The 22,554-nt window shown below is 44.3% G+C and overlaps 1 protein-coding gene across 2 annotated transcripts in view; it reads right to left on the bottom strand.

The window, feature by feature from the left end:
* Asah2 (N-acylsphingosine amidohydrolase 2) overlaps positions 1–20,731 on the bottom strand; it is a 70,084-nt gene extending 49,353 nt beyond the window's left edge. For both annotated transcript variants that reach the window (XM_059247328.1, XM_059247336.1), the window contains exons 1-6: positions 20,605–20,731; positions 16,840–17,000; positions 12,413–12,562; positions 3,837–4,013; positions 2,773–2,900; positions 1,356–1,433 (exon numbers count right to left, since the gene is read on the bottom strand). In XM_059247328.1, the coding sequence (XP_059103311.1) occupies positions 1,356–1,433; positions 2,773–2,900; positions 3,837–4,013; positions 12,413–12,562; positions 16,840–17,000; positions 20,605–20,731 (821 nt within the window). The remainder of the gene's footprint in view (positions 1–1,355; positions 1,434–2,772; positions 2,901–3,836; positions 4,014–12,412; positions 12,563–16,839; positions 17,001–20,604) is intronic.
* Positions 20,732–22,554: the final 1,823 nt, after the last annotated feature.

The raw sequence follows: 22,554 nt of genomic DNA, 5'->3' as shown, positions 1-22,554 counted from the left end.
CTCCTAAACAGTTCATACCAACATGCTCTTCAACTAGAGTTTGAAGCTCACTTCCCTTCCACAGCCTGTCCTGGACACACACGCTAACCCAACTCACTGTTCTTCAAGTCTCCCTGAGAAATCCTTGACTCCTTCCTAGTTCAGTTCAAGAAATGCTCTTGAGATAACCCAGTGCCATATTTCCCAATGCCTTGCAGCATTAATGAACACAATTCATTAATTCATTCATCATTCCTTAATGAACACAACAGTTCTGATCCATCTTCTTTATCTTATGGTCATTTGTCTATTTTACCTCCTGTTGAGTCTATTGAAGGACTCATGTTAGCCCATAGTATGTTTGAGAGAAAACAGTCACATAATGGATCTCTAAAGTCACATGGATGAGAATATGACAGCCCAGAGGTAACCCAAGACATTTGACTATAGCACCAAGCATTCCCAGAAACTTTCTGAGGGCATTTTTATAAGTCCAAAGGTCTAGGTGTCTAGACCAATGCTAGACTACCTACTCAATTACGAAATCAGTTCAATTGCAGTGAGCAGAATGGCATATGAAGACAAATGCCTTCTCTTTAAAGAAAACTAGGTATGCTTTCCTGCATGATGTCCCTATCACAAAATTGTGTCAAAATCTGGGCTAAGCTGCAATTTTTCCTCTTCTTCAGCCTTGGGTGATGTCATCTCAGCTTCTATCCCTAGTGGGCATTGTCCTTCATTAAACTTTATTTTTTTAGGAAAATATATCACAGAAGTTGACAGTTTAGATCTTGATAAAGTGATAAACAATAACATTTTACTATCTTGCTAGCCATGATAGCACACACCAGCACTTAGTAGGCTGAGGCAAGAGGATGGCTAGTTCATGGCCAACCTGGGCTACACAGCAAGTTTAAGCCAACCCGAGCTATATAATAAGATCCTGTCTCAAAACCTTAAAGGCTAGGGGTGCAGCCTAAGACCCCAGGCTCCATCTCTAGCACCATGAAAACCAAAACAAAACAACTTTACTGGTCTTTCTATCATGAGACAAATGCACACATGCTGAGATTACCACTAAAATCCCTCACCTGAGTCATCCTTCTATTCATTAATTCACAAGTGATGTGCTCAGCCCTTGGAGGCTAAGAACCATGTCCAAGGGCTCATGGCTGAATTCAGTTGTGCCTGATGTCAAGGCTGAACTTCTAACCACACAACTAATTCTCAGCACTTAATGCCGCTCATCTAGTCTCTTTTTATTCTCTCTGTAATTATGAAAAGACACTAATATAGGGGGAGGGAGGGAGGGGGGGAGGGAGGGAGGGAGGGAGGGAGGGAGGGAGGGAGGGAGGGAGGGAAAGAGGATGGATTACCTGATAAGGCCCAAATCTTCTCCATTCAAATCCACCATTTTCAAGACTACCATTTCTGTGTCTGTGTTTGAAGAATACCTGTCAGCAAAACAAAGACACTTGGTCAGTTTATGTTAGAGACTGACTGACAGTATCTGTCAATAGAACACCGACAATAGAAGCAGACAGAAAAACTAACAAAATAGGGGTGGGTTGAGATGGCTCTGTGGATAAAGGCGCTAGCCAGGCAAGCCTGAAGACATGAGTTTGGTCTCCAGAACTCACAAAGGGGAAAGGGGAGACCCAACTCCCAGAAGTTGTGCTCTGACTGCCACATACGTGCTGTGGCATGAGTGCTCTCAGCACACATATGCACATGTGTGCATGTACACACGCACATGCACACACACAAAAAATAATAATAAATAAATAAAATTTAATGCCTCTTAGTGAACTCCACAGTAAAGAGCCGCCCTACACTGCAGCCAATACCTCATTCCTCAGCTAAATAAGTAGTTTACAATTATGATCAGTGAGAGGGGCACTAGATCAACTAACAGAAGATAAAATACTTTTTCATACCATATGCATGGTGCTATATAACATGGATGTGTTTCTTACAAACAGGATTTGCGTTTGAAATGTCCACTAATATCAACTTTCAATAGACTCTCTTCAGAAGGACACAGAGATTGCAAACCAAGGTCAGTCAAGACCTGAAACTTCAGAATTCTCCAACTTTTCAAAGGAAGTCAGATTATAACTTCTAAAAATAAGTAGCTTTGGAAACTACGCAAATGTAAGCTGTGAAGCAGTCGAGTTAGAAGTGAAATGTCACTGTACGCTGCCACAGTATCCATGTATGTCTTCTCATCATTCATAAGCCTGGTTCATCACTCTAAAAAACACAGAGCCCTCATGTCCACTGGCTGCTCCATTTAGTTGTGATTGTGTTATATCTGGCTCTTTCCCCAAATTCTCTCTCATCCTTCCTTGCTCAGCTCAGGTAGGCTAAGATGACGCTTCTGAACAACACATACTAAAATAAAATAGAATAAACCCTGCTCATCAAATGATGTGCTTTGCACGTTGAAGTCTCCATTTTATAGGCAAAGAAACTGAGACCCTACAAACCGAGGTGAGAAGTCTTGCAAGGCTACACAGTAGAAAATAATAGCTCTCTGCAGGGCCCACCATCATTCAAGCCTCCACAGGGTTTCCCACAGACAACTGTGTGTGGAGAGGGTAAAAAGAATTGATGTCTGTCTCTACATTCACTTCTTGTTTCTTCTTGCCTGAGACAAACATGTCAGAGCTGTTTTCTTTAATACTCTCCTGGGATCCCACTGCACTCCACGACTTACCAACTCTGACCTTAGATTTTACTGCTGTTCACTGAAGAAGATAGAGCCACGCTATCTTGATAATTCCCACTCACCTCGCTCTCTCTGACGCTGGGTTCTGTAAGTAAGAAGAGGGGCTTCGGTTGATCTGCACACCAGCAACATCTCCTTTGTTGATAAAGATTTTCCCTGGTTTAAGATTTGTGTGTGCTATCTCAATGCTCTGAAAGTTCAAAAAATAAACAAAGAATTGCAAGTTTATGCATCTTTGTGGAGATGATACCAACAGAAGACCTCACTGACACAGCCTCCATTGTTTCTAATGTGCCCCGACTATAGGTAGACTGGAGAATCACAGGGCCAGTATCATTCTGGAGGTAAGTAGAAATGGCCTTTGAGGTTGAAATAAGGGAAGTGTGCTATGGTAAGGATGATTGGTACTTAAAAACCACACCCCACGAGAGGTTCATCTCTTGGGCTCTGCGGACTGCTGGGTTCATGAAAAATTTTACATTTTAGGGCCAAAATGGAAGACTTGACGCCTACCACTCTGGAACAAAATGTATTATCATACAAGCATTCAACTTTCCCCTCAACCTCATCGTCCTCTTTGTTTTCAGTCATTTTTAGCTGGGAGCCACAGTGAAGTAGACATTTTTACTGCAACTTAGTATATATTAACTCACACATACTAAAACAAAAGTTCACAAAACAAACTATACTCCCACTAAGGTGTATAGTATATATTTCCCAATCTACTTCACTGGGTTCTTTTATAATTAGTATTCCTTATAAACCATGACATTTATTTCATAAACCTTTAACACATTGTTAAATACAGTATAAAAATATTGTAAAGAAAAGCCTGCCTTTGTCAGCTGACTCTCTGCATGTGGACTTAATTTTGTAGGGAAAAAAAATAAGAGAAAGACTAAATCTGAAAGGCAAAAAAAAAAAAAAAAAAAAAAAGAAAAGAAAAGAAAAACCCTGTAAAGACACAGACCAGCCTCTGGTAACATCGGGAAAGAGGAAGAAAGGTAGGTACCAAAAGTGAACTCAGACCCCAGTCCTCCAGGGAATTCCTCTGTGTCACACTAAACCAGTCCTGAAGCATCCCTGAGAATGGTAAACCGCGGCTACCAGGGCGCTCTCCACCTACCTTCACGATGCCAGACACCAGGTACTGAAAGGTTCGATTGCTGAACCCTTCGCTGGCTAGTACAAAAAATGTGTATTGGAAAAATCCCGATGGAGCTGAGTGTGTGTGAGTGCCACTCAGGATGACGTTGTCTCTTCGATACAGGGAGCCATATTTACTCTGTAGTCTCTTCAGGACCTTGAAGGGAAGCAAAACATAGAACTAAAAAGAATCCTATAGCATCTCAGCAGGAAAGAGGGTTCTGAAGAGCTCAAGCACTGGTCTGGCCCGCCCACTTCCCTTTCTGATGGCCCCTCCCTCCAAGCTGCTCATCACAGTAACAAGTGCAATGATGGCAGCAGACGCTAACATTTTGTAGGGTCTTGCTATGTGCTAGCATAGCATTAGCTAGATATTTTATGTACACTATATTATTTAAAATATTCATAGCAACCCCCAAAGTAGTTATTACTAACCTCGTTTTTCAACTGAGAACACTGATATACAAAAGTTAATTTTCCCTGCTTATCTAAGGAGTAGCAGACACCAAACTCCAGGTCCAAGTCTCTCTAGCCAGAACTCTTATCTATTCCTCTTTCAAAATCTAATATTTCTCACAGACAGAAATATAGTAAGTTTGAACCTCGAAGGTGTTTTATTATAAGGAAAGAGAAATACAAAAGTAATTATGTACTGTTAGACCACATAGTGACGAACTCTATGCAGGAAAACATTGCAGGGTAAGGAAAATGATGAATAGCAGTAAAGAAAGATTTTCCTAAAGAGAGCCTCTGTTGGACAGGTGTTTAGAGGAAAGAAAAGAAGCTGCTTATGCTACCTCCAGGAAAAGCATCCCAGACACAGGGAACAGACTCTGCAAAGTCCTTAGTCTCACTTTGCAAGATGAGGAATCCTCTGTTCTCTGACACAGACTGTTGCACTTGTTGGTCTACAGGAAACCACCTACTGTGTGAGGTCACTCCAGGAATCTGGTGGAGGACCCGCATAGGAAGGAACCATCCTGCCAGCACTAGCATGCTAGGCACATGAGTGAGTAGCTCTGCCATTGGGGGCTTTTAAACACACAGAAACTCACCACAATCATACCAGATCAGTTCTGCTTGGAGCCACTAGGTTTTTTAATTTCATTGTTCAGCACTAGTTAAAAGAACTTTAGTAAATGTTCATTACATTCGTCAGCCAGTGAACATACACATATGTATATGTAAATACACACACACACACACACACACACACACACACACACACAGACATCAAGAAAATATAGAAAAAAACCAGTAATGTTGCTGAGTAGCTAATCATGATTCTGTTTATTTGCCGCCAATCTGACATTTGCTGTTACTGTTGCTTCTCTGTGGCATTAAAATGATACCACAAAAGTGTCAGTCACTGCTGGGTTGCTTCATCCAGCCTTAATAGAAGATGAGATGCCTAGACTTGCTGCTGATACACATGGAAGGCCTGAACTTTTCTGAAGGAAAGGGAGGAGGAGTGAATGGGTGGAAATTGTGGGGGAGGGACGAAGGCGAGAGGAGGGAGGGAGGGGAAACAGTGATTGGCCTGGGGAAAAAAATCATTAATTGTTTAAGTAGTAATAAAAAATTTTGAAGAGAGATAATAATAAATTTTTAGAAGTATTAATCACAAAGCAACCATCAACAGTGCCTCTCATGAGCCAGTGCAGCCCAGGTTTAGCATACCACTGGTCCAACAGGGTAGGAGCGTACGTGCTATGACATATTTACCATGCAGACATACCCATTTCTTCCTCTTCTTCCTTAACTGAAGAGTTCTACCAGTCTGTCTTGCCCCAATTTTGTGGTCATTACAGCAAAACGGAAGACCATGTGAAGTATTTTGCCTCGTTAACCTATTCATGCCCCCAAAGTTACTATGTGTGATGGCTGTTTTTAATGTGCCCCCAAAGTTACTATATGTGATGGCTGTTTCTAATGTCAACTTGCCACAAATTAGAATTGCCTGAATAGGGGGCTGGAGAGACAGCACAGTGGTTAAGAGCACTTGATACTCTTGCAGAGGACCCTGGTTCAGTTCCCAGCACCTACATGGCTGCTCACAACTGTCTGTAACTCCAGTTCCAGGAGAGCTTATGCCCTCTTCTGGCCTCTGTAACTGTACACATATGGTACACATATGTACATACAGGCAAACACTCATTCATATGAAATAAAATAAATAAATCTAAAGAAGAAGAAGAGGAGGAGAAGGAGGAGGGGGAGGAGGAGGAGGAGGAGGAGGAGGAGAGGAAGAAGAAGAAGAAGAAGAAGAAGAAGAAGAAGAAGAAGAAGAAGAAGAAGAAGAAGAAGAAGAAGAAGAAGAAGAAGTTTCCTGAGGGAGCCTCAATTGAGGAATTGTCTTAACTGCCTTAATTTATCTGGGAAGACCTACACCAAATGTGAGCAGAGCCTTTGGATAGCATGCCAGACAAGGAAATTTTTTTTCACTGTTTCCTCAAATTGCTTAATGAATTTACCCTGTTGCTGCTGCTACAGATTTCTGTTGACCTTAGAACCAGTGTGCCCAGGTTTCTATCATTGACTGAGGACCAGTGGCTCTTCCAGAACCCTACAGGACTTCAGTGACAGATTGCAACTGCAGAGACACCCAGAAACTACCAAGTTCTCAGTCTCTCTAGTCTGAGACAGCTATTGTGGGACTGACTACTTCCACTGCTGAGGTTCCCTGCCCCGGGGACCCAGTGATCACCAGATTCTCAGCCTCTCAACTGGGAGACAACTGTTGTTACTATTTCAAAGAAAGGTGATTGAATAAAATGCATTTTTTTTTAAATATTTTCTATCATATCAGCTCTGTTCCTCTAGAGAAGCCCAACTAATAGGCTGAGTTCACAGAAGCAGTACTGTGGAAAGAGAATGACAAGTTAGAACTAGCATCCCTCTGACCAAGCAGCCTTCAGCTCCAGTCCAGTGAGTCTCTGTGTCTTTTCTGTTTCACTTGAACTCTAGTCTCGAGGCCTCATCCCTCTCACACACACCCACACTCCCCTAGTGACTACCACACTCATTGAGAAAAAAAATTTATCAGAAGGGAAGATGATCAATGACTGACCACCGTAGAGCTGAATTAAAGCCGAAGGCCAATGTTCTCACAGTTCTCCACTAGGACAAGAAATGGGAGAAGACCAAGAGTGAAAGTCAAGTTTAAAGCTCCCCACTCCATTCATTTCATCCCTAATAAACTCTAGCTTAGAATTTTTAGAATTAAATATATTTCTTAAGAAAGATAGTAATTGTGAATCTTAGATTTTTAGAACAATGAACAGCTCACAGACATCTTAAACCACAGCCTCTGACAGAGATTTAAAGGAAAAGAAATTAAATCCTGACATGCCAGCCATGCCTGCAAATAACTGCTACAGACAACCGTGTTCCACTTTCAAGAAAGGAAGGCTGTGTTTGCCCAGAACAAAGCAGTTACAGTCCTGTCTGTTGCTCAGCTCTTTGTCCCGCCTTTCTCTTCCACTCTGCTGCTAACACTCTTGGGGACACGATCAAAAGAGGGAGAAAGGCATTCTGTTTTCCTGCCCTGCCCCCCTGCTTACAGATTGTCCCTATCTCCATTCCATGCTGGAAATGTCATCAGTCTTAGAGCTGAGGAGACCTGACCTAAAACCCCACATTGAAAATATGCTTAATGCATGTACTTAGCTGTTTTTATTTTCCTTCTACCTTTCCTTGGACTGACTTAAGAAAACTAAGTGGGTTGGTATAAAGGCCTTTCCCCCTGGGCCTCAGATTGCAGGGGAGGAAAAGTAGAAAGAGATGGTTAAATCAAGGCCACTGTTGACCTAAGAGCGGCTAGAATCCCAGCCATTGCCTCTCGGTACTCCTCTCTCCATCTCCAGCATCTGCCTTTGGTTCAGGACTCTGCCACTGTCAATCATGGGCATCTATGACTCCTCAGAAAAGCAGTATGGTACAGTGGAAATGAGCAAGGCCTGTGGCACGGGATGCCTAAGTTTGGATCCTAGCTCTGACAATTCCTTGGCACATAACCTTGGATAAGTCACTTTATCCTCTGCAACTTGGTTTCTCTGTCTTTCTCATTCCATGGTAATAACACCTTCAAAGAGTTGGAGGGTGGCTTATACCTATGGATTATTCTGAACAGTACCTGACTCACCATGAGTACTAGGCTGTGTTATTCTGTTTATTCCCACACATGGCACAGTATTTATCTTCACATTTCCCCACCTTGTAGTCTCACGGTCATCCCACTGGATTAATACCAGTTTCATGTGATACAGAGGAAATTACCAGGAAGAGGTTGACAACCCCTCCCAAAGCCCTAACTTTCCTTTCAGCCATCTAACACCTTCTAAAACTCCATAACATGAAATGTTTTCTGTTTACAGGGGAAGACCATTTCAGGCACCCTCTCTACTGTTGCTGGCCTCCCCTGCAATCAGATCAGTGACTACCCTGACTACCATCATAGAACCTTCATCCAGTAACTGATGGAAGCAGACACAGAGACCCACAATCCAAGCACCAGGCCAAGCTATGGGAGTCCATTCAAAGAGAAAGAAGAGGGATTACAGGAGCAAGGGGGGGTGTCAAAATCATGACAGGGAAACCCACAGAGACAGATGACCCGAACTTGTGGGAGCACACAGACACTCAAACAGATAAACAGCTGGAGAGTCTGCATGGGACCAAAACAGAACCTCTGCATGTGGTAATATATTGTGGACCCTAATAAAATTTGCCTGAGGATCAGAGAACAGAACAAGCCACTAGATTAAACATAGACGCCAGGCAGTGGTGGCCCACACCTTTAATTCTAGCACTCCGGAGGCGCTGTGAGTTCAAAGTCACCCTGGACTACATGAGATTGACTCAGTCTAGGAGAGAAACAGAGCCAGGCAGTGGTGGCACACACTTTTAATGCTAGTACTTGGGAATCACATGCCTTTAATCCTAGCACTTGAGATCTCATGCCCTTGCTTGGGAAGCACACATGCCATTAATCCCAGCACTAAGAAGGAAGTGATGGCTGGGTGGAGAAGGGTATGTTAGGCATGAGCAGACAGGAACTAAAGCTTTTTCAGGTTGAGGTGTCCTAGAGGTAAAACGTGGCAGTGGCTTGTTCCTTTGTCTCTCTGATCTTTCAGCATTTACCCCAATATCTGGCCGCAGATTTTTTATTAAAAGACCTATTAGAATCCGTGTTACATCTGCATGTGGATGACAGTTTTGTAGCCTGGTCTGTTTGTGGGACCAGAATCTATCCTCGGTGCATGAACTGGCTTTTTGAAGCCCATTCGATACGGTGGGATGCCTTTCTCAGCCTTGATATGTGTGTGTGTGTCAGGGCGAGCTAGGTCTTGCCTCAGCTGAGCCAAGCCTTGTTGACTCTCCATGGGAGGCCTTACCCTTTCTGAGTAGTGGATGGGGCGTGAGTTAGGGAAGGTAGGGGGAGCGGGAGGAGGAGAGAGAGGGGAAACTGTGGTTGGTAAGTAAAATGAATAAAAAAATTTTCTGTTTGACATACTCAGTATAACTATTATTTGCCCACTTTCACCAATTGAGTCTCTGTGTTAAAGAATCTACTAATCTGTGACATCTCCCCTGTTCCACTTTATTCGAATCCAAAGAAAGCATCATTGTCTAATTAAACATCCTATGTGAAACTGTGTTGACATTACTCCACCAAAATATTTTCTAAGATTCCACATTACCTACGTAATTAAACTCAATTTAGCATCCCAGGCTCTCTATAGTTAAGACTGATGCACCATCTAGGTACATACATGACCCCGTATTTTCTATGGATGTCTTCTGTTCCCTCCAAAAGACTCTATACCTTCCTTTACAACTCTTGGTTTCTTCTGTCACTTACATTTGATCTCTCCCTACTCTAGTTCATCTTCTGTTGCTGTGATGAAACACCACAACCAAAAGCAACTTGTGGAGGAAATGGTTTATTTTTGCTTAAAGCTGTACTCTATTATGAAGGGAATTTAGAGGAAGAACTAAAGGCAGAAACCTGCAGGCAGGAAAAGAAGAAGAGGCCATGGAGGAACACTGCTTACTGGCTTGCTTCCCCCTCCCCTACGGCTTTCTTGGTCTGCTTTCTTATATAACCCGGGACCATCTGCCTAGGGATGGTGCTGCCCACAGTGGGCTGTCCCCCACCTGCATCAATCATTAATCTAGAAAATGCTCCCACAAACTTGAGGACCAATCAGATGGAGACAATTTCTCAATTCAGGTCCCCTCTTTCCAGGAAACCCAAGCTTGTGTCCAGCTGACAAAAATCTAACCAGCACATTTCCTCTGCACTTTAACCACTTAGACTTCTGCACACTCAAGTATTATTTCTATGATGAAAATGCTTTCCTTATTCTCACTTTCTGTATCTCCTTGTCTCCTTGTGATAGTCTTGAAAGAATGCACGTCCATAAATTCTTTTCTATTCCTTCCTTTAAGAAGTGAAGCCTATTTGAGCATGGTGGCAAGGGTCTATAATCCCAGAACTTGGGAGTCTGGGGCAAGTATGAGCTGAATAGTCTTAAACAATATAGTGAGATCCTGCCTCAAAACAAAACAAAACTTAGTGCTAAAGCTTAATTTTCTTAACCCTAAGTATGGATGGACTTGCTTAATGAACAGGACAGGGTAATTGTGTGTAACTGTTGAAAATGGGTCAGAAAAATCACTGTGTCTTCCACCCTGTAAGAATTCATGAGGATTAGAATGGAGACCCGAAGCTTCCTGCCAACAAGCACATTGGTGAACCACCTTGCACGTGGATCTTGCCACTTCAGTCAAGTCTTCATGGATCTGTTCTTTGCCATCCTCATAACTACAAGAGACCCCAACCCAGAACCACATAGCAAAACTATTCCTGAATTCCAGTTCCACAGAGCAAGTAAGATACTAAATATTTATTGATTTAGGCCACTGTATTTTGGATAAAATATTATATAGAAATACATTAAGTACTACAGAATTGTACTCTGGTGATTCATGGTTTCCTGTATGTTTCTGTTACAGTCTTTTCCCCTAAGACTCAACTAGATGGTGGCTATATAGGGGATATGAACTGTAACTCCTTTACTTATGTCATTTTCAAGCATTAGCAAAATACCTTAAAGAAAGTGGATGATAGGGACAATTTTCTCTCTAAAAGAATGATGTCTTTCTTAGTTAAATAGAGTACTTGCACAGTATACAGAAATCCCTATGTTCAATCCCCAGTACCACATAAACCACAAGTAAGCCTGGTACTCAGGATGTAGAGGCAGAAAAATTGTAAATTCAAAGCTATCCTTAGCTATACAGTAACTTTGTGACCTGCACAGGCTGCATGAGACACTGTCTCAGATAAAGGGGCTAGGATTAATGTCTCTTTGAAGAATGCAGTTTTTCATAACCCAGCTCTGCCATTTACTAATAATTGCCTTAATTTTGGAGGGTGACTCCCCTTCTCTAAGATTCTATCTGGGGATGGCAACAGAGCCAACTCAAAGAGTTCTATCATTAGTGTAGGAGGAGGAAAGTACTTAACTCACGACTTCTGTCTGCACAGGGGAGAGACTTCCACTACACTCCCAATAGTGACAACATCAGATGGTGCCTTCAGGCTGTGACTAACCTCTCCACACAGCACAGCAACAAAGCATTCAATGAGGGAGTGACAGAACACAAGCATGCATGACTGATGCCTGGTCACTGCTGCGGTCAGCATTACACCTCTCTCTCTTTCTCATGCTGGTGACTCTGTGCACACACTCCCAGGTCATAGTCACTGCCAGATCTGAACCTACCATAGGACGTCCTCTGGGCCAGGGCTTGGAAACTGACTTAGGAGACTAACAAGGGACCCGTAACTGCCGTTAAATTCTCCCCTCCTTCCTCTCCTGCCTGGTGTCCTCTTTCCTCTTCCTTCTTCCTCTTTCTCTGCTGTCCTCAAACAACTCAGGACCCTTTATATACCTCTTTGCTAACCTCAACTGTCTACACAAGCTCTAAATTCAGGGTAGGGTGGATCAAACAAAATTCTGCCACATTCTACAGTAGTTTAAGGACTAGGATTCTTTAAACCACCAAAGCAGCTTTCCACCTCATCTAAAAATAACCAGACTGGCATAACAACTTCATGTGACCATCACCTGCTTTCTGCCATTACCATTTCATGGTCAACCTCATTGCAAAGCTGAATTTCAATCCTCAACTGATTCCTTATATGTATTCTCAATTGTGGGAGAACTTGGGGAAGAGGTTAGTGACCAGTTTGTGCTCCAATAAGGATGACTAAGTGAGAATCCATGTGAATGTAAGTGGTGATAACAAGCTTTCAGAGAACATTTGCATTCATAACAATGATGAGCCATCAGCATAACTGAAAAGTTTTGAAAAGGAACACTTAGGCTGCAATAAGGAAGGGCATCTGCCTATATAATTGTTTGTGAAGCTGTCAAGACCTTACATTGAAGGTAGGAGATACTCTTTAGTTGAGAAGGCAAGCTTGTGGAGTTCCCTTTGTGGGCACCCACAGACTACTCTCCAGCTCCCCATTTCATCACTCACCTCCAGCCTGAGTCGTTGGGAAATCATGCATAGTTCAACACTGACAAATGCCATTCGATTTGACCCATCTGGATCTGCCAAGATGAAAGCGCGGCTGTACAGCCTGGTGAGGAGGCCCCGTGCGTTCTGGCCACTTTTGCCATAGCCCATCTGAAAAGAGAGAAAGGCACTGAACTTCTCCAGGAGCCAGGGACCATAATACCAGAAGAGGCTGCTCAAGCGCACAAAGAGAAAATCATTGTGACGCCGTGGTTCAGTGAGACTCTTGGTGTGTGTGTGTGTGTGTGTGTGTGTGTGTGTGTGTGTGTGTGTGTATGTGTGTGTGTGTATGTGTGTGTGTGTGTGTGTGTGTGTGTGTGTGTGTGGAGTGAGCAGGTGGCTGCCCACTCAGGGGACTTTCCAAGCCTTTGATGGGAAGCTTTTCTTCTAAGGTTTTATAAGGAAGGCACTGTTTCCCCTTCCTCCACCCTCACTCAGCTTTTTGCCAATTTATCATTCTCTAGACTAAGTCAAGTAAGATTGAGCACCCTACGACTCTCTCAGCGTCTCATTAAAGCCACCCAATTAAAACTACACCCAGGCCTTCCAATGGCCATCTCTTCTCTTTGCCTTCCCATTCATGAGAGTGCTCATCTAGGGTGCACAGTTCAGGGTTACTCTTCAGAACAGACAGCGGGGTGTAATCCACAGAGCACAAAGATTATTGCTAAAAGGGGGCAAATTCCAGTAGACAACTCCTTGCTCTTGTTCCCTAGGCAAGCAGTAAGGTGAGTGGGTATTTCCATCATTGGTATGCTGTAGGCAATAGGCTGCCTCTGACTCATGGAAGTGCTTGATACTGGCCCATCCTTGATTTACAGTTTTAACTCTCTTGTCTATGCTGGCATAGTGGCCCACACCTTTAATTCCAACACTTAGGAGGCAAAGGCAGGTGGATCTCTATGAGTTCAAGGCTAGCCTGGTCTACATAGTGAGTTCCAAGACAGCCAAGGTTTACATAGCAAAACCTTGTCTCGAAATAAATAAATAATAAATAAATATGGAAACATAAACAAGCAAAAAAATCTATATGTTTGCATTTTACAAGTGGGAGATTTCTAGTCTCAAATTTTCAGTGATCTTTTGGCTTCTCACCACAAAACTATAAAATAGGGAAGGTCAGAATGTATGGATCCACCCACAAAAAGTCATCAGTTGACTTTAAAAATAACTTGCAAGATGGACACAAATGGCACCCCACTCCCAGGACTTTTGGGTCTGCAGGAGCCACAATCACCCAGGAGTGTGCCCTGCACCCTGCACCAGAGGTACCATCATACCAAGTGCTGCCAGAGATCTCTAGTCCTGGGCATGGGAAAGAAGAAAGGCAACAGTTCTGTGCCATCCCTTATTGGTGGGATGGGTAGTATTCAACCAAGGGCCATCTGTGACCCAACTAAGAGCCCTAGGTGCTGGGCAGTTGGTCACCATTGTGGTGAGAGAGTACAAGGTAGGGAGGTGGAAGAGAAAGATAGATGGAACGGTTTATAGGCTGGGGAGAGATGCAAATCTGGAGAGGTGAGGATGGTGAGGAACAGGCTGATGTGAATGGCCTGCTGGCTACCCAAGTCCAGGGAAATGCCTGGGCCTGGGGGCAATGATCAAAGGCCAGGTCTTGATCTAGGGCCCTGGTACAGCCAAGGGGGCATGTGTTGATGTCTGTGGCTCCTGTCATCCCTGGGGGCCTTGCAAGGGCCTGTGGTCTGGGCCACCATTTCAGGCCACACTGGTGTCCCAGAGCCATGCTGCTGTGGGAGGGATGGGTGGGGCATACCAACTGGATGGCCTCCAGAGCCAACTGGGGCCATGGTGACAACATGGTCTGAGCTGTTGCCAAGGACCATGTCTGGGTCCATGTTCCTGGCATGGCCAGGGTCTGTGTTAATATCCCTGGCCCATGTTGCCGCCAGGGCCCATGTAGATGCCCCGGGTCTGGGCCACAACTTGTGACTATGTTGGTGTCTGAGGGCTGTGCTGCTGCCGGTGCCAGGCCAATCTGAGTGACCAGCACTGTCAACTAGGGTCATGGTATCATCTGGACCAGGGTTGTAGCCGAGGGCCATGTCTGGGTCCATGACAGTGCCACATCCAGGGTTTGTATTAATGTCTGTGGCTCCTAAGACACTTACATCAAAGTTTGTGCTAATGCCAGAGACCTAGATTGCTACCTGGAGCCATGTTGGTGTCCAAAAGCCACGCTGCCGTGGGGGCCATGCTAGTCCGGATGGTCTGAGCTGCCACCTGGGACCATGGTGACACCCAGACCACGTCTGGGTTCACAGTCCTACCTCAGCCAGGGTCTGTATTGATGTCTGTGGCCCATGTTGCCACTAAAGGCCACACAGATGCCTGGGGTCTGGGCTGCAACCTATAGCCATGAGAGCAAGGAGGGCCATGCTGCCTCCAGGGACATCCTGATCTGAGTAGCTTGCGCTGTCATTCAGGGCCAGGGTGTCGTCCAGGCTAGGGCTGCTGTGGAGTGCCACATCCAAGTCAGTAGCCCTACAGCAGCCAAGGTCTGAGTTGATGTCCAGGGCTTCTGTTGTCACCGAGGGCCATGCGGATGACCCAGGGTCTGGGGCATTATCCATGGCTCCACTTGCCACCAACTGTGGATTCCCAGGGTCTGGCCAATTACCTGGGACCATATTGATGCCCAGGGATCAAGCTGCTGCCTGGGCAGTGCTGATCTGAGTGGCCTGTGCTGCCACTGGGGCTATGGTGGCATCCAGACCCAGGGCCATGTCTGGGTCTGTGACCCTGCTGCAACTGGGGTCTGTGGTGATGTCCACAGCCTGTGTTAGCATGGGGTCATTGGAACCATGCTGTGCTGAGCCAGCCCCGCCCTTCACTGGCCCTGGGGTGGCTGATCTTGCCCCTCACTGGACATTTCCACAGGCAAGCTGGCTCTACCCCACAGGAGAGAGCTCACTCCTACATGCACACTTGGGAAAGATGGTCCCTCACTATGGGTATGCATCTCACATATAGGGAAGCACACCAGAGCTGACCCTATGGACTGGGACACAGGTGCACCAACCCTGAGGGCATGAGAGCAGGAGAGCTGACCTAGCTCCCTGTAGTCGGCCATGTGGTGGCACGGGGGAGGGAAAGATGCCCTTCCTAAATCACCCATTACCACCTGTGGCAGGTGAGAGACCTGAACCTGGGGTAACAAGAGTAGGAGAGCTACCCCTGACCCTCACCGGCTACAGCACATGAGAAAGCAGCCTCTCCTTCCTGTCTGGGCAGCACACTAGAGCTGACCCCCACCTCCTCCCTTTGCTGTCTGTGGCAAGAGAGAAAGAGCCAGCCCTGGGGCCACAAGAATAAAAGAACTAGCCCTGCCCTACACCAGCTGCAGCACACAGGAGAGCGGGCCCTGCACCCTGCCTGGTCAGCACCTTAGAGCTGATCCTGTTGTTCGGGTCCCAGGTGAGCCAGCCCTGAGAGCAGGAGAGCAGGAGATCTGATCCCAACTCCTACCTCATAGGCCCCCTACAACAAATGGGAGAGAGGGTCCTGTATCTTGCCTGAGCAAAACAGCAGAGCTGGCCCTGGCGATATGAGTGAGGGAGACCCAGATTTGAGTGCCCGAGAGCAGGAAAACTGGACCTGCTCCTTGCTGTAGGCTGCAGTGGGTGAGCTGGCCTGGGCTGTGCTGGAGAGCTCATCCAGGTAGTGACAATGAGGGAAAGCTAGCGACCTGACCAGCCCAACTACCACCCAGGCCCAGAACCATGACTATGAGTTGGCCACCCCAACATCCACCAAATCTATGAACTGTGGAGCATGTGAAGGGGATGAACCTAAAAATCAAAATAGCAGGATCTCCATGACACAGGACAACAACAGGATATCCAAGAGGAGCTCCAGTGAGGGCCCATTATCGGTGATGTGGCAGAAACCAGAGGCCTTGAACCAGACCAATGACTCATGGTAATGAACACTAGCATGTAAAGATGAACAGACTCAATGGACCACACTACAGCTTCCACGACAAGATTCTTCTTTTTTGTCTTGTTTGTTTGGGTTTTGGTTTTAGTTCTTTGTTTGGTTTGGTTTTACATTTAAATTTGGTTTTGCTTTGGGGGGAAGTTGAAAGGGCAGAGGGCAGAGTCAAGGGGACAGGGAGATAAGTGGGATTGGAATGCATTATGTGAAATCCACAAAAAAAAAAATAAATAAAAGTTTTTTTTTTTAAAAAAAGGACTTGTAATTTAACTTTAAAAATTAGTTTTCCTTATATGATACTATTCTTAGTGCTGGACAGCAGCAATGTCAACACAAAAGCTAGAAATGATTGTGTAATAATCAGGAATGAAGGACACCAAATAATAAAATTACTTGTTTTGTGTCCTATTTAAGGAGCCCAGACAGTTACCTACCAAATTGATATCTGACACTTGTCCTGTGCAATCAGCTCGCCCAACACCAACGTAGTAGCCACTGAAGTTCTGAAATGGAGGAGGCTCTGGAGCGTGTGTGATTGGAGAAGTCTGGGTGGTCGTGGGGTCTTGGGTGGTTGAAGACCCAAGATTTCCTGAATCTAAAAACAGAACAGGATATTTGAGAAACACTTCATCCCACTTGCTCCCTGGCAGCAATTAGAAGACATAGTTTCAAATTCCTAAGGAAAACTTTTAATATTGTCTCTCATTTTTAGTTTTCTTTGGCTTTGGATTGGTTCATTTATTTCTTAAGACAGTGTCTCATTATGTAACAAGCTGGCTTTGAGCTCAAAGATCTTCCTGTAGCTGTGTGCCACCACACCCAGTGTTAAAAAATTCACCTGTACGTGGGAGCCTGTTCTCGGGTTCCTTGTGGCTTTACCCAGCAGGTCCGCATAGAGGATGATTAGACCACGGGTCTGAGTGCAGGTGTCTGGGATGGTCTGCACTTGGCTGTGCTGGGGGAGGAGGTCTTTTGCTCCACCCCTTGGCGTCTCTATAAAAACCCTGGGGCAGAGACAGTCGGGCCCGTTGGAATAGGTTCCAGGCCCTCTCGAGGCTATCCTTTATTTTCTATCTGTTTATCTCCGCAATAAATCCTTCTATCTAATACTTCCTGCTGCTCGCACTCAAGAAAACTCTGGGGAACTGTGGGGGTGGTGGGTAAACGCCCCACACCTGTATATAAACAGAAAGTGAGAAATGGAAGCCTAGCAGAAGTCATAAATCAAAGCAATCTTGCTCTTGGACTAGTGATGTTTCAGAACAAGCAAGGCCTTGGCAAATGCTTCTCGCCTTCAACTTCTCACCAGCATTTCCTTGTCACCTAACCACTTCCCTTCCCTACATTTCTATCCAAGCCATGCCAACCATGTAGAAGTTACTGCTACTCAGCCTCCTAAGTCCACACCCTGAGATGGACTTCCTTTTCCATTCTCTCCGAACTTCCCAATGCTCTCCGCTCCACCAAACGCTGTCCACCACTCAGTTCTCAGCTTATCCATCTCGATTCCTGCATCCAGCCAGATTCCTCATCACAGATGCCGTCTAACGGTCACTGCTCTGCTTTGGTCCTCAGCCTGCTGAGGCCTTCAGCTTAAAACATCGTGACATAATTGGTGACATAATTCTAACTCAATTTGATTATTCTAATATATGTATGTATGCATTAATATATATTCTATACCAAATGTGTGTGTGTAACATACAAACACATATGAATATCAGGGGATGCAAAATGATATAGAGATTAAAAGGCAAATGCTGTACCCAATCTTCTTGGTTTGAAATCTAATTCTACCAGATCGCCTAATCTAATTCTCTCTGACTTTCTCATCTATTCTCTGACTTTCTCCTCTATTGTAAGAAGAGGTTAATGTGCTTCCTGGTATAGTTTTGTGCAGTAACTTTGTGAATACACCTTAAAGAGTTAGAGCGGTGCTGCTGTCTAGTTTGATTTTCTTTTCAGCTGGACATTTTGTATATACATTTGTTCGTTCGTTTTTCTACAGTCAGACAGTAGCCAGGAGTAATCACAGCATCAAATATCAGTGTTACAGGCCCTGGTGGTTAGAACAACTTAGAGAAGAGACTAATGTCTGGCTTTTTTCTGAGATTCCAGAACTTTGGAACTAAAATTTTAGATATCACCATCTGAACTGTGATGAAGATATTCCTAAGAGACGCTTGTGTCCCTCCTCGTGACTGCTAGCCACTGGAACAATGGACCCCAAGACATTGGAATTTCCCCAGAAATTTCATGCTCTAAGGAGGAAAAGGGTGGGAATGTGGTGCCAGCCAGGGGCGGGGCAGGAGCTTTTCTGCTAGAACAAGATCTCATATTGTCCTGATGAGTCAAAGCACCTTGCAGGAGAGAAGAAACTGAGACCAGGTGTGTAACCAAGCAATTCCACATACCGCTTTCCTTCTATTTAAAACTAAACCTTGGAAGGAAGGATGAGAGGGGGAGCTATGGTTGGTAAGTAAAATGAATTAAAAAATTTAAAATAAAAAAATAAAACTAAACCTCATGTCAGGTAGACTTGGGGTGGAGGGGTCACTGATCATTTGTTCCTCTCTCCACTGTAGCCACATTGAATAAATCTTTTTATGCTCTTCACTATGACTTTGTTTGTCTCTTTAATTGGCCCATTAAGGATGAATGGCCAAGCATAGCTTGATAGTGTTTCCAGGGCTCAGGCTCGGACCCTCACAACTCTGGTAATAAAATCTCTTCAAGTTTGTAAACAAGAACCCTGAAACTTGGAAGAAGTGACACAACTAAGACTTCATGAAGAGTACGTGATGAGTCTGGTGCCCACACAACCTCAAAGCAGACTCTGATATTCCTGCAACTGTGTCTCAGGCTTGCAAACACATGTCTCCTGCACAGCATCAGATAGTACAGAGAGGAAAGCAATACTTTTGCTTTTGCTGCCAAACTAAGGCCAAGCCTCAGATGGAGGGCAAGCTCTTTGCATTCTTGGAGTTTCGATATGTAAAATGGCATCAACACTAGAACTTTATAAGAATTTTGTGAAAATAGATGAAAAATTATATGGAATTCTTCTTAAACTGCACCACCAAACCACCATACCAAAACACACACACACACACACACACACACACACACACACACACACACACACACACACAGTAGCCATTTCTATGAGATTATACTGCTTCTAATAACCTCCTGAGTCTCCATCTTCCTCTCTAATTTTAGGAACCATGTTGAAAGAACAACGATAAGTCTTAAGGTCAGTTTAATGTCTAGCAGTCCAAGAGTCTGCTTTGCCCACCACTGCAGCAGAGAACCCTTACTCCTTTGTGTTTGCAGAGAAATTGCAGCACCAAACTGTGGCAAGGAACACTGTGGAAAAGGAAGAGGCTACAAGTGGAAAACTGGAGAAGACTCCCAGCTCCCCTGCCACTTTACCCGAGGCCAGCTCTCTCTCTCTCTCTCTCTCTCTCTCTCTCTCTCTCTCTCTCTCTCTCTCTCTCTCTCTCTTTAATTTGACCAAAACATTTAGCCCCCATCTGCCTTCTCTATTCGGTAACAGCCATGTATCTTTGCCCTGAAATAGAGGCTCCATCAATGACTCGATGATACTACCTGGAAATGCAGCCTACCTCACATTCAGAAACCAAACTTCCTTCCAACATTGCAACAAGAAAATCAGGCAATATCTAAATGGCACAATTTCTATCCCCTCTCAACTTAGGTGAGTTAAGATGATATGATGTCATGATAAGGTGCACTGTGTTTACAGAACGACTGGCCCTTGTAGGGATTGAGTCTGAGAATCTGCCTTTACCGTTTTAGGGTGGTTTGTTTGGTTGGTTTGCGTTATTTTCTACTTTGCGCCCAGTATGCCAACCAAAGGGCAGATAAAGATTGAAGATCTAGTAGCAAAAGGTAAGCTTACTAGACTTAAAGGAACCTTGAACTATGAGGACATCGACAGAAAAGTTAGGAGGACATGTATATCTGTTCGTTATCTGGCTCTTTGTGGACAAAGGTAAATGTGATAAAAGCTGCTATCATTGCAGGAAATGCAAGTAGCACAGTGGGAGACACCATCTCTGGGTGCTCACAGACAGCTGAAGCAGGAAGACACCGTTTCTCATTGGCGCTGCCTACCAATCAAGAAATATCTAACAGGCCCGGGAACGACATCCAGAAGAGCCCAAGACGCTTGCCTTTGTTGTTTTCAATGGTCCCACTGGTGACGAACAGGAGGGTGAGAAGGGCCACCGTGATGACTGTCATCATTACCAGAAGGAAAATGAGGAATGCCTCCAAGCTGGAGAAGGTACGTTTTGCCATTTCTCCTAAGACAAAACAGAGATGGAACAAAAAACACAGGAGGAAAGGAAATCACAGATTAATGGGCACAGGCTTCAAGCTGCCCGAGACTACGTGATCATAGCCCTTCCATTTCAGTAGACTATGCCAAGATGGCAAGCATAGAACACACTTACCTCTGGCACCTTGTCCCAAATCCTTAGAAACCAAGACTAATACATAAAAGTACTCTTTTGAAAAGCTCCTCTTGGAAACCACTCCTATGATTTGACAATGACATCTGAAGAAAAATCCATTCATATTCCTTTGCAATACCTCTTTTGTTTGTCGCAATGGTATCATTTGTGGGTTTATATACAAGTCTGGGCTGAGAGTGTTTCTGACCATAGTGTGAATGATATGTAACCCACTACTTGTACTTCCCAGGAGGCTGGCTGGCTTAGAGCTGTGTTTATGGACCAAGTATAATGGTCTTGTAAAATCACAGAGAGGTGGCTCTGTGGTTAAGAGTATTGGCTGCTCTTCTGGAACACTCAAGTTTGATTATGAGCATCCACATGGAAGCTCACAACCATGTGCAACTCCAGTCCCAGGGGATCTGAGACTCTCTTATGGTTTCTTAGGGCACAAAGCATACAAGTAATTCACTGACATACATGCATGCAAAACACTCATACACAAAATAAAGTGATTTAAACTATTTGCTTATTTACGGAGCCACAGTCTCTTTATGTAGACCAGGCTGGCCTCAAACTCACAGAGATCTACTTGCCTCTGCCTCCCAAATACTGCGATTAAAGGAGTGTACCACTACTCCCAGCTAATTTAAAAAAAAATAAGAAAGTTAATATATTTTTAAAACACTGTCTTGTCCAGGTGGAGGTGAAACCCACTGCATTACTGTTGAAACTCTCTCATCACCATCACTGACTTCCTGGTGCAGAAAAGGAGATTGGTAGCTCAAGCCAGGAATTAGTGTAAAACCTCTCTTTGGGTGATCAAGAAGACGTCACATAGCTTGCAACTCCTGTGTTCCAGAAAACTACTCCTTAACCATTTCCTTTAAGATGTTTTAGAAGAATTTATCATCACTCAAAGTGACTTCTGGGAGTGAGAATCCTCTACCTTATAATGAGAAGAAATATAACCTGGTGTTTTAAAACTAATTTCTGAAGTCTAAGCATGAAGTTGAGGTCTCTTACTTTCCCATACAGGGAAACCATAGATACCCAACCACAGATATTCAGTGATCACTTTAGTATCCGTGTTACAGAATTCCATAGAATGAGATGCTATGCTGTGTATGTTACTTCTTCTGTCCCCTGAGATGGAATTGAGTGTTCAGATGATGGTCTTTATCATCATGTCTCAAAACAGCAAAAACTGCATTCCACTCGGGGTTGAATGTTAGAGAATTATTATAAATCCAGGTGAGATTTTTTTGGAGCAATTTTTCATTATTTGGGAGTTTGATTTATTTATTTTATATGTGTGAGTGTTTTGCCAGCATGGTTGCATGTGTAACACACGTGTGCCTGGTTCCCAAGGAGGTCTGAAGTCAAATTTCTCAGAAGGAGAATTAAGGATGGCTGTGAGCCACCGTGTGGGTGCTAGAAACCAAGTCAAGGGCCTCTGCAAAAGCAACAAGCTGTCTTAATCACTGAGCCATCTCCAGCTGGAACCTGTTTTCTTAACCTGGGCTTTAAGAAACACAAGTAGTCATATGGGGTTGAACTCCCAGGACTTGGCCTCAAAATAAGTAGTTTCTGGCTAAGACACTGCTCACCTAAGAGTTTCTCCTGTCATTTTAAGTAAAGCCCAGCCAAGGCTTTGATTTGATTTAA

Source organism: Peromyscus eremicus, chromosome 1 (genome assembly GCF_949786415.1).
Source record: "Peromyscus eremicus chromosome 1, PerEre_H2_v1, whole genome shotgun sequence".
Taxonomy (NCBI): domain Eukaryota; kingdom Metazoa; phylum Chordata; class Mammalia; order Rodentia; family Cricetidae; genus Peromyscus; species Peromyscus eremicus.
The sequence above is the reverse complement of the archived record's forward strand: the minus strand, read 5'-3'. Positions and strand labels throughout refer to the sequence as shown.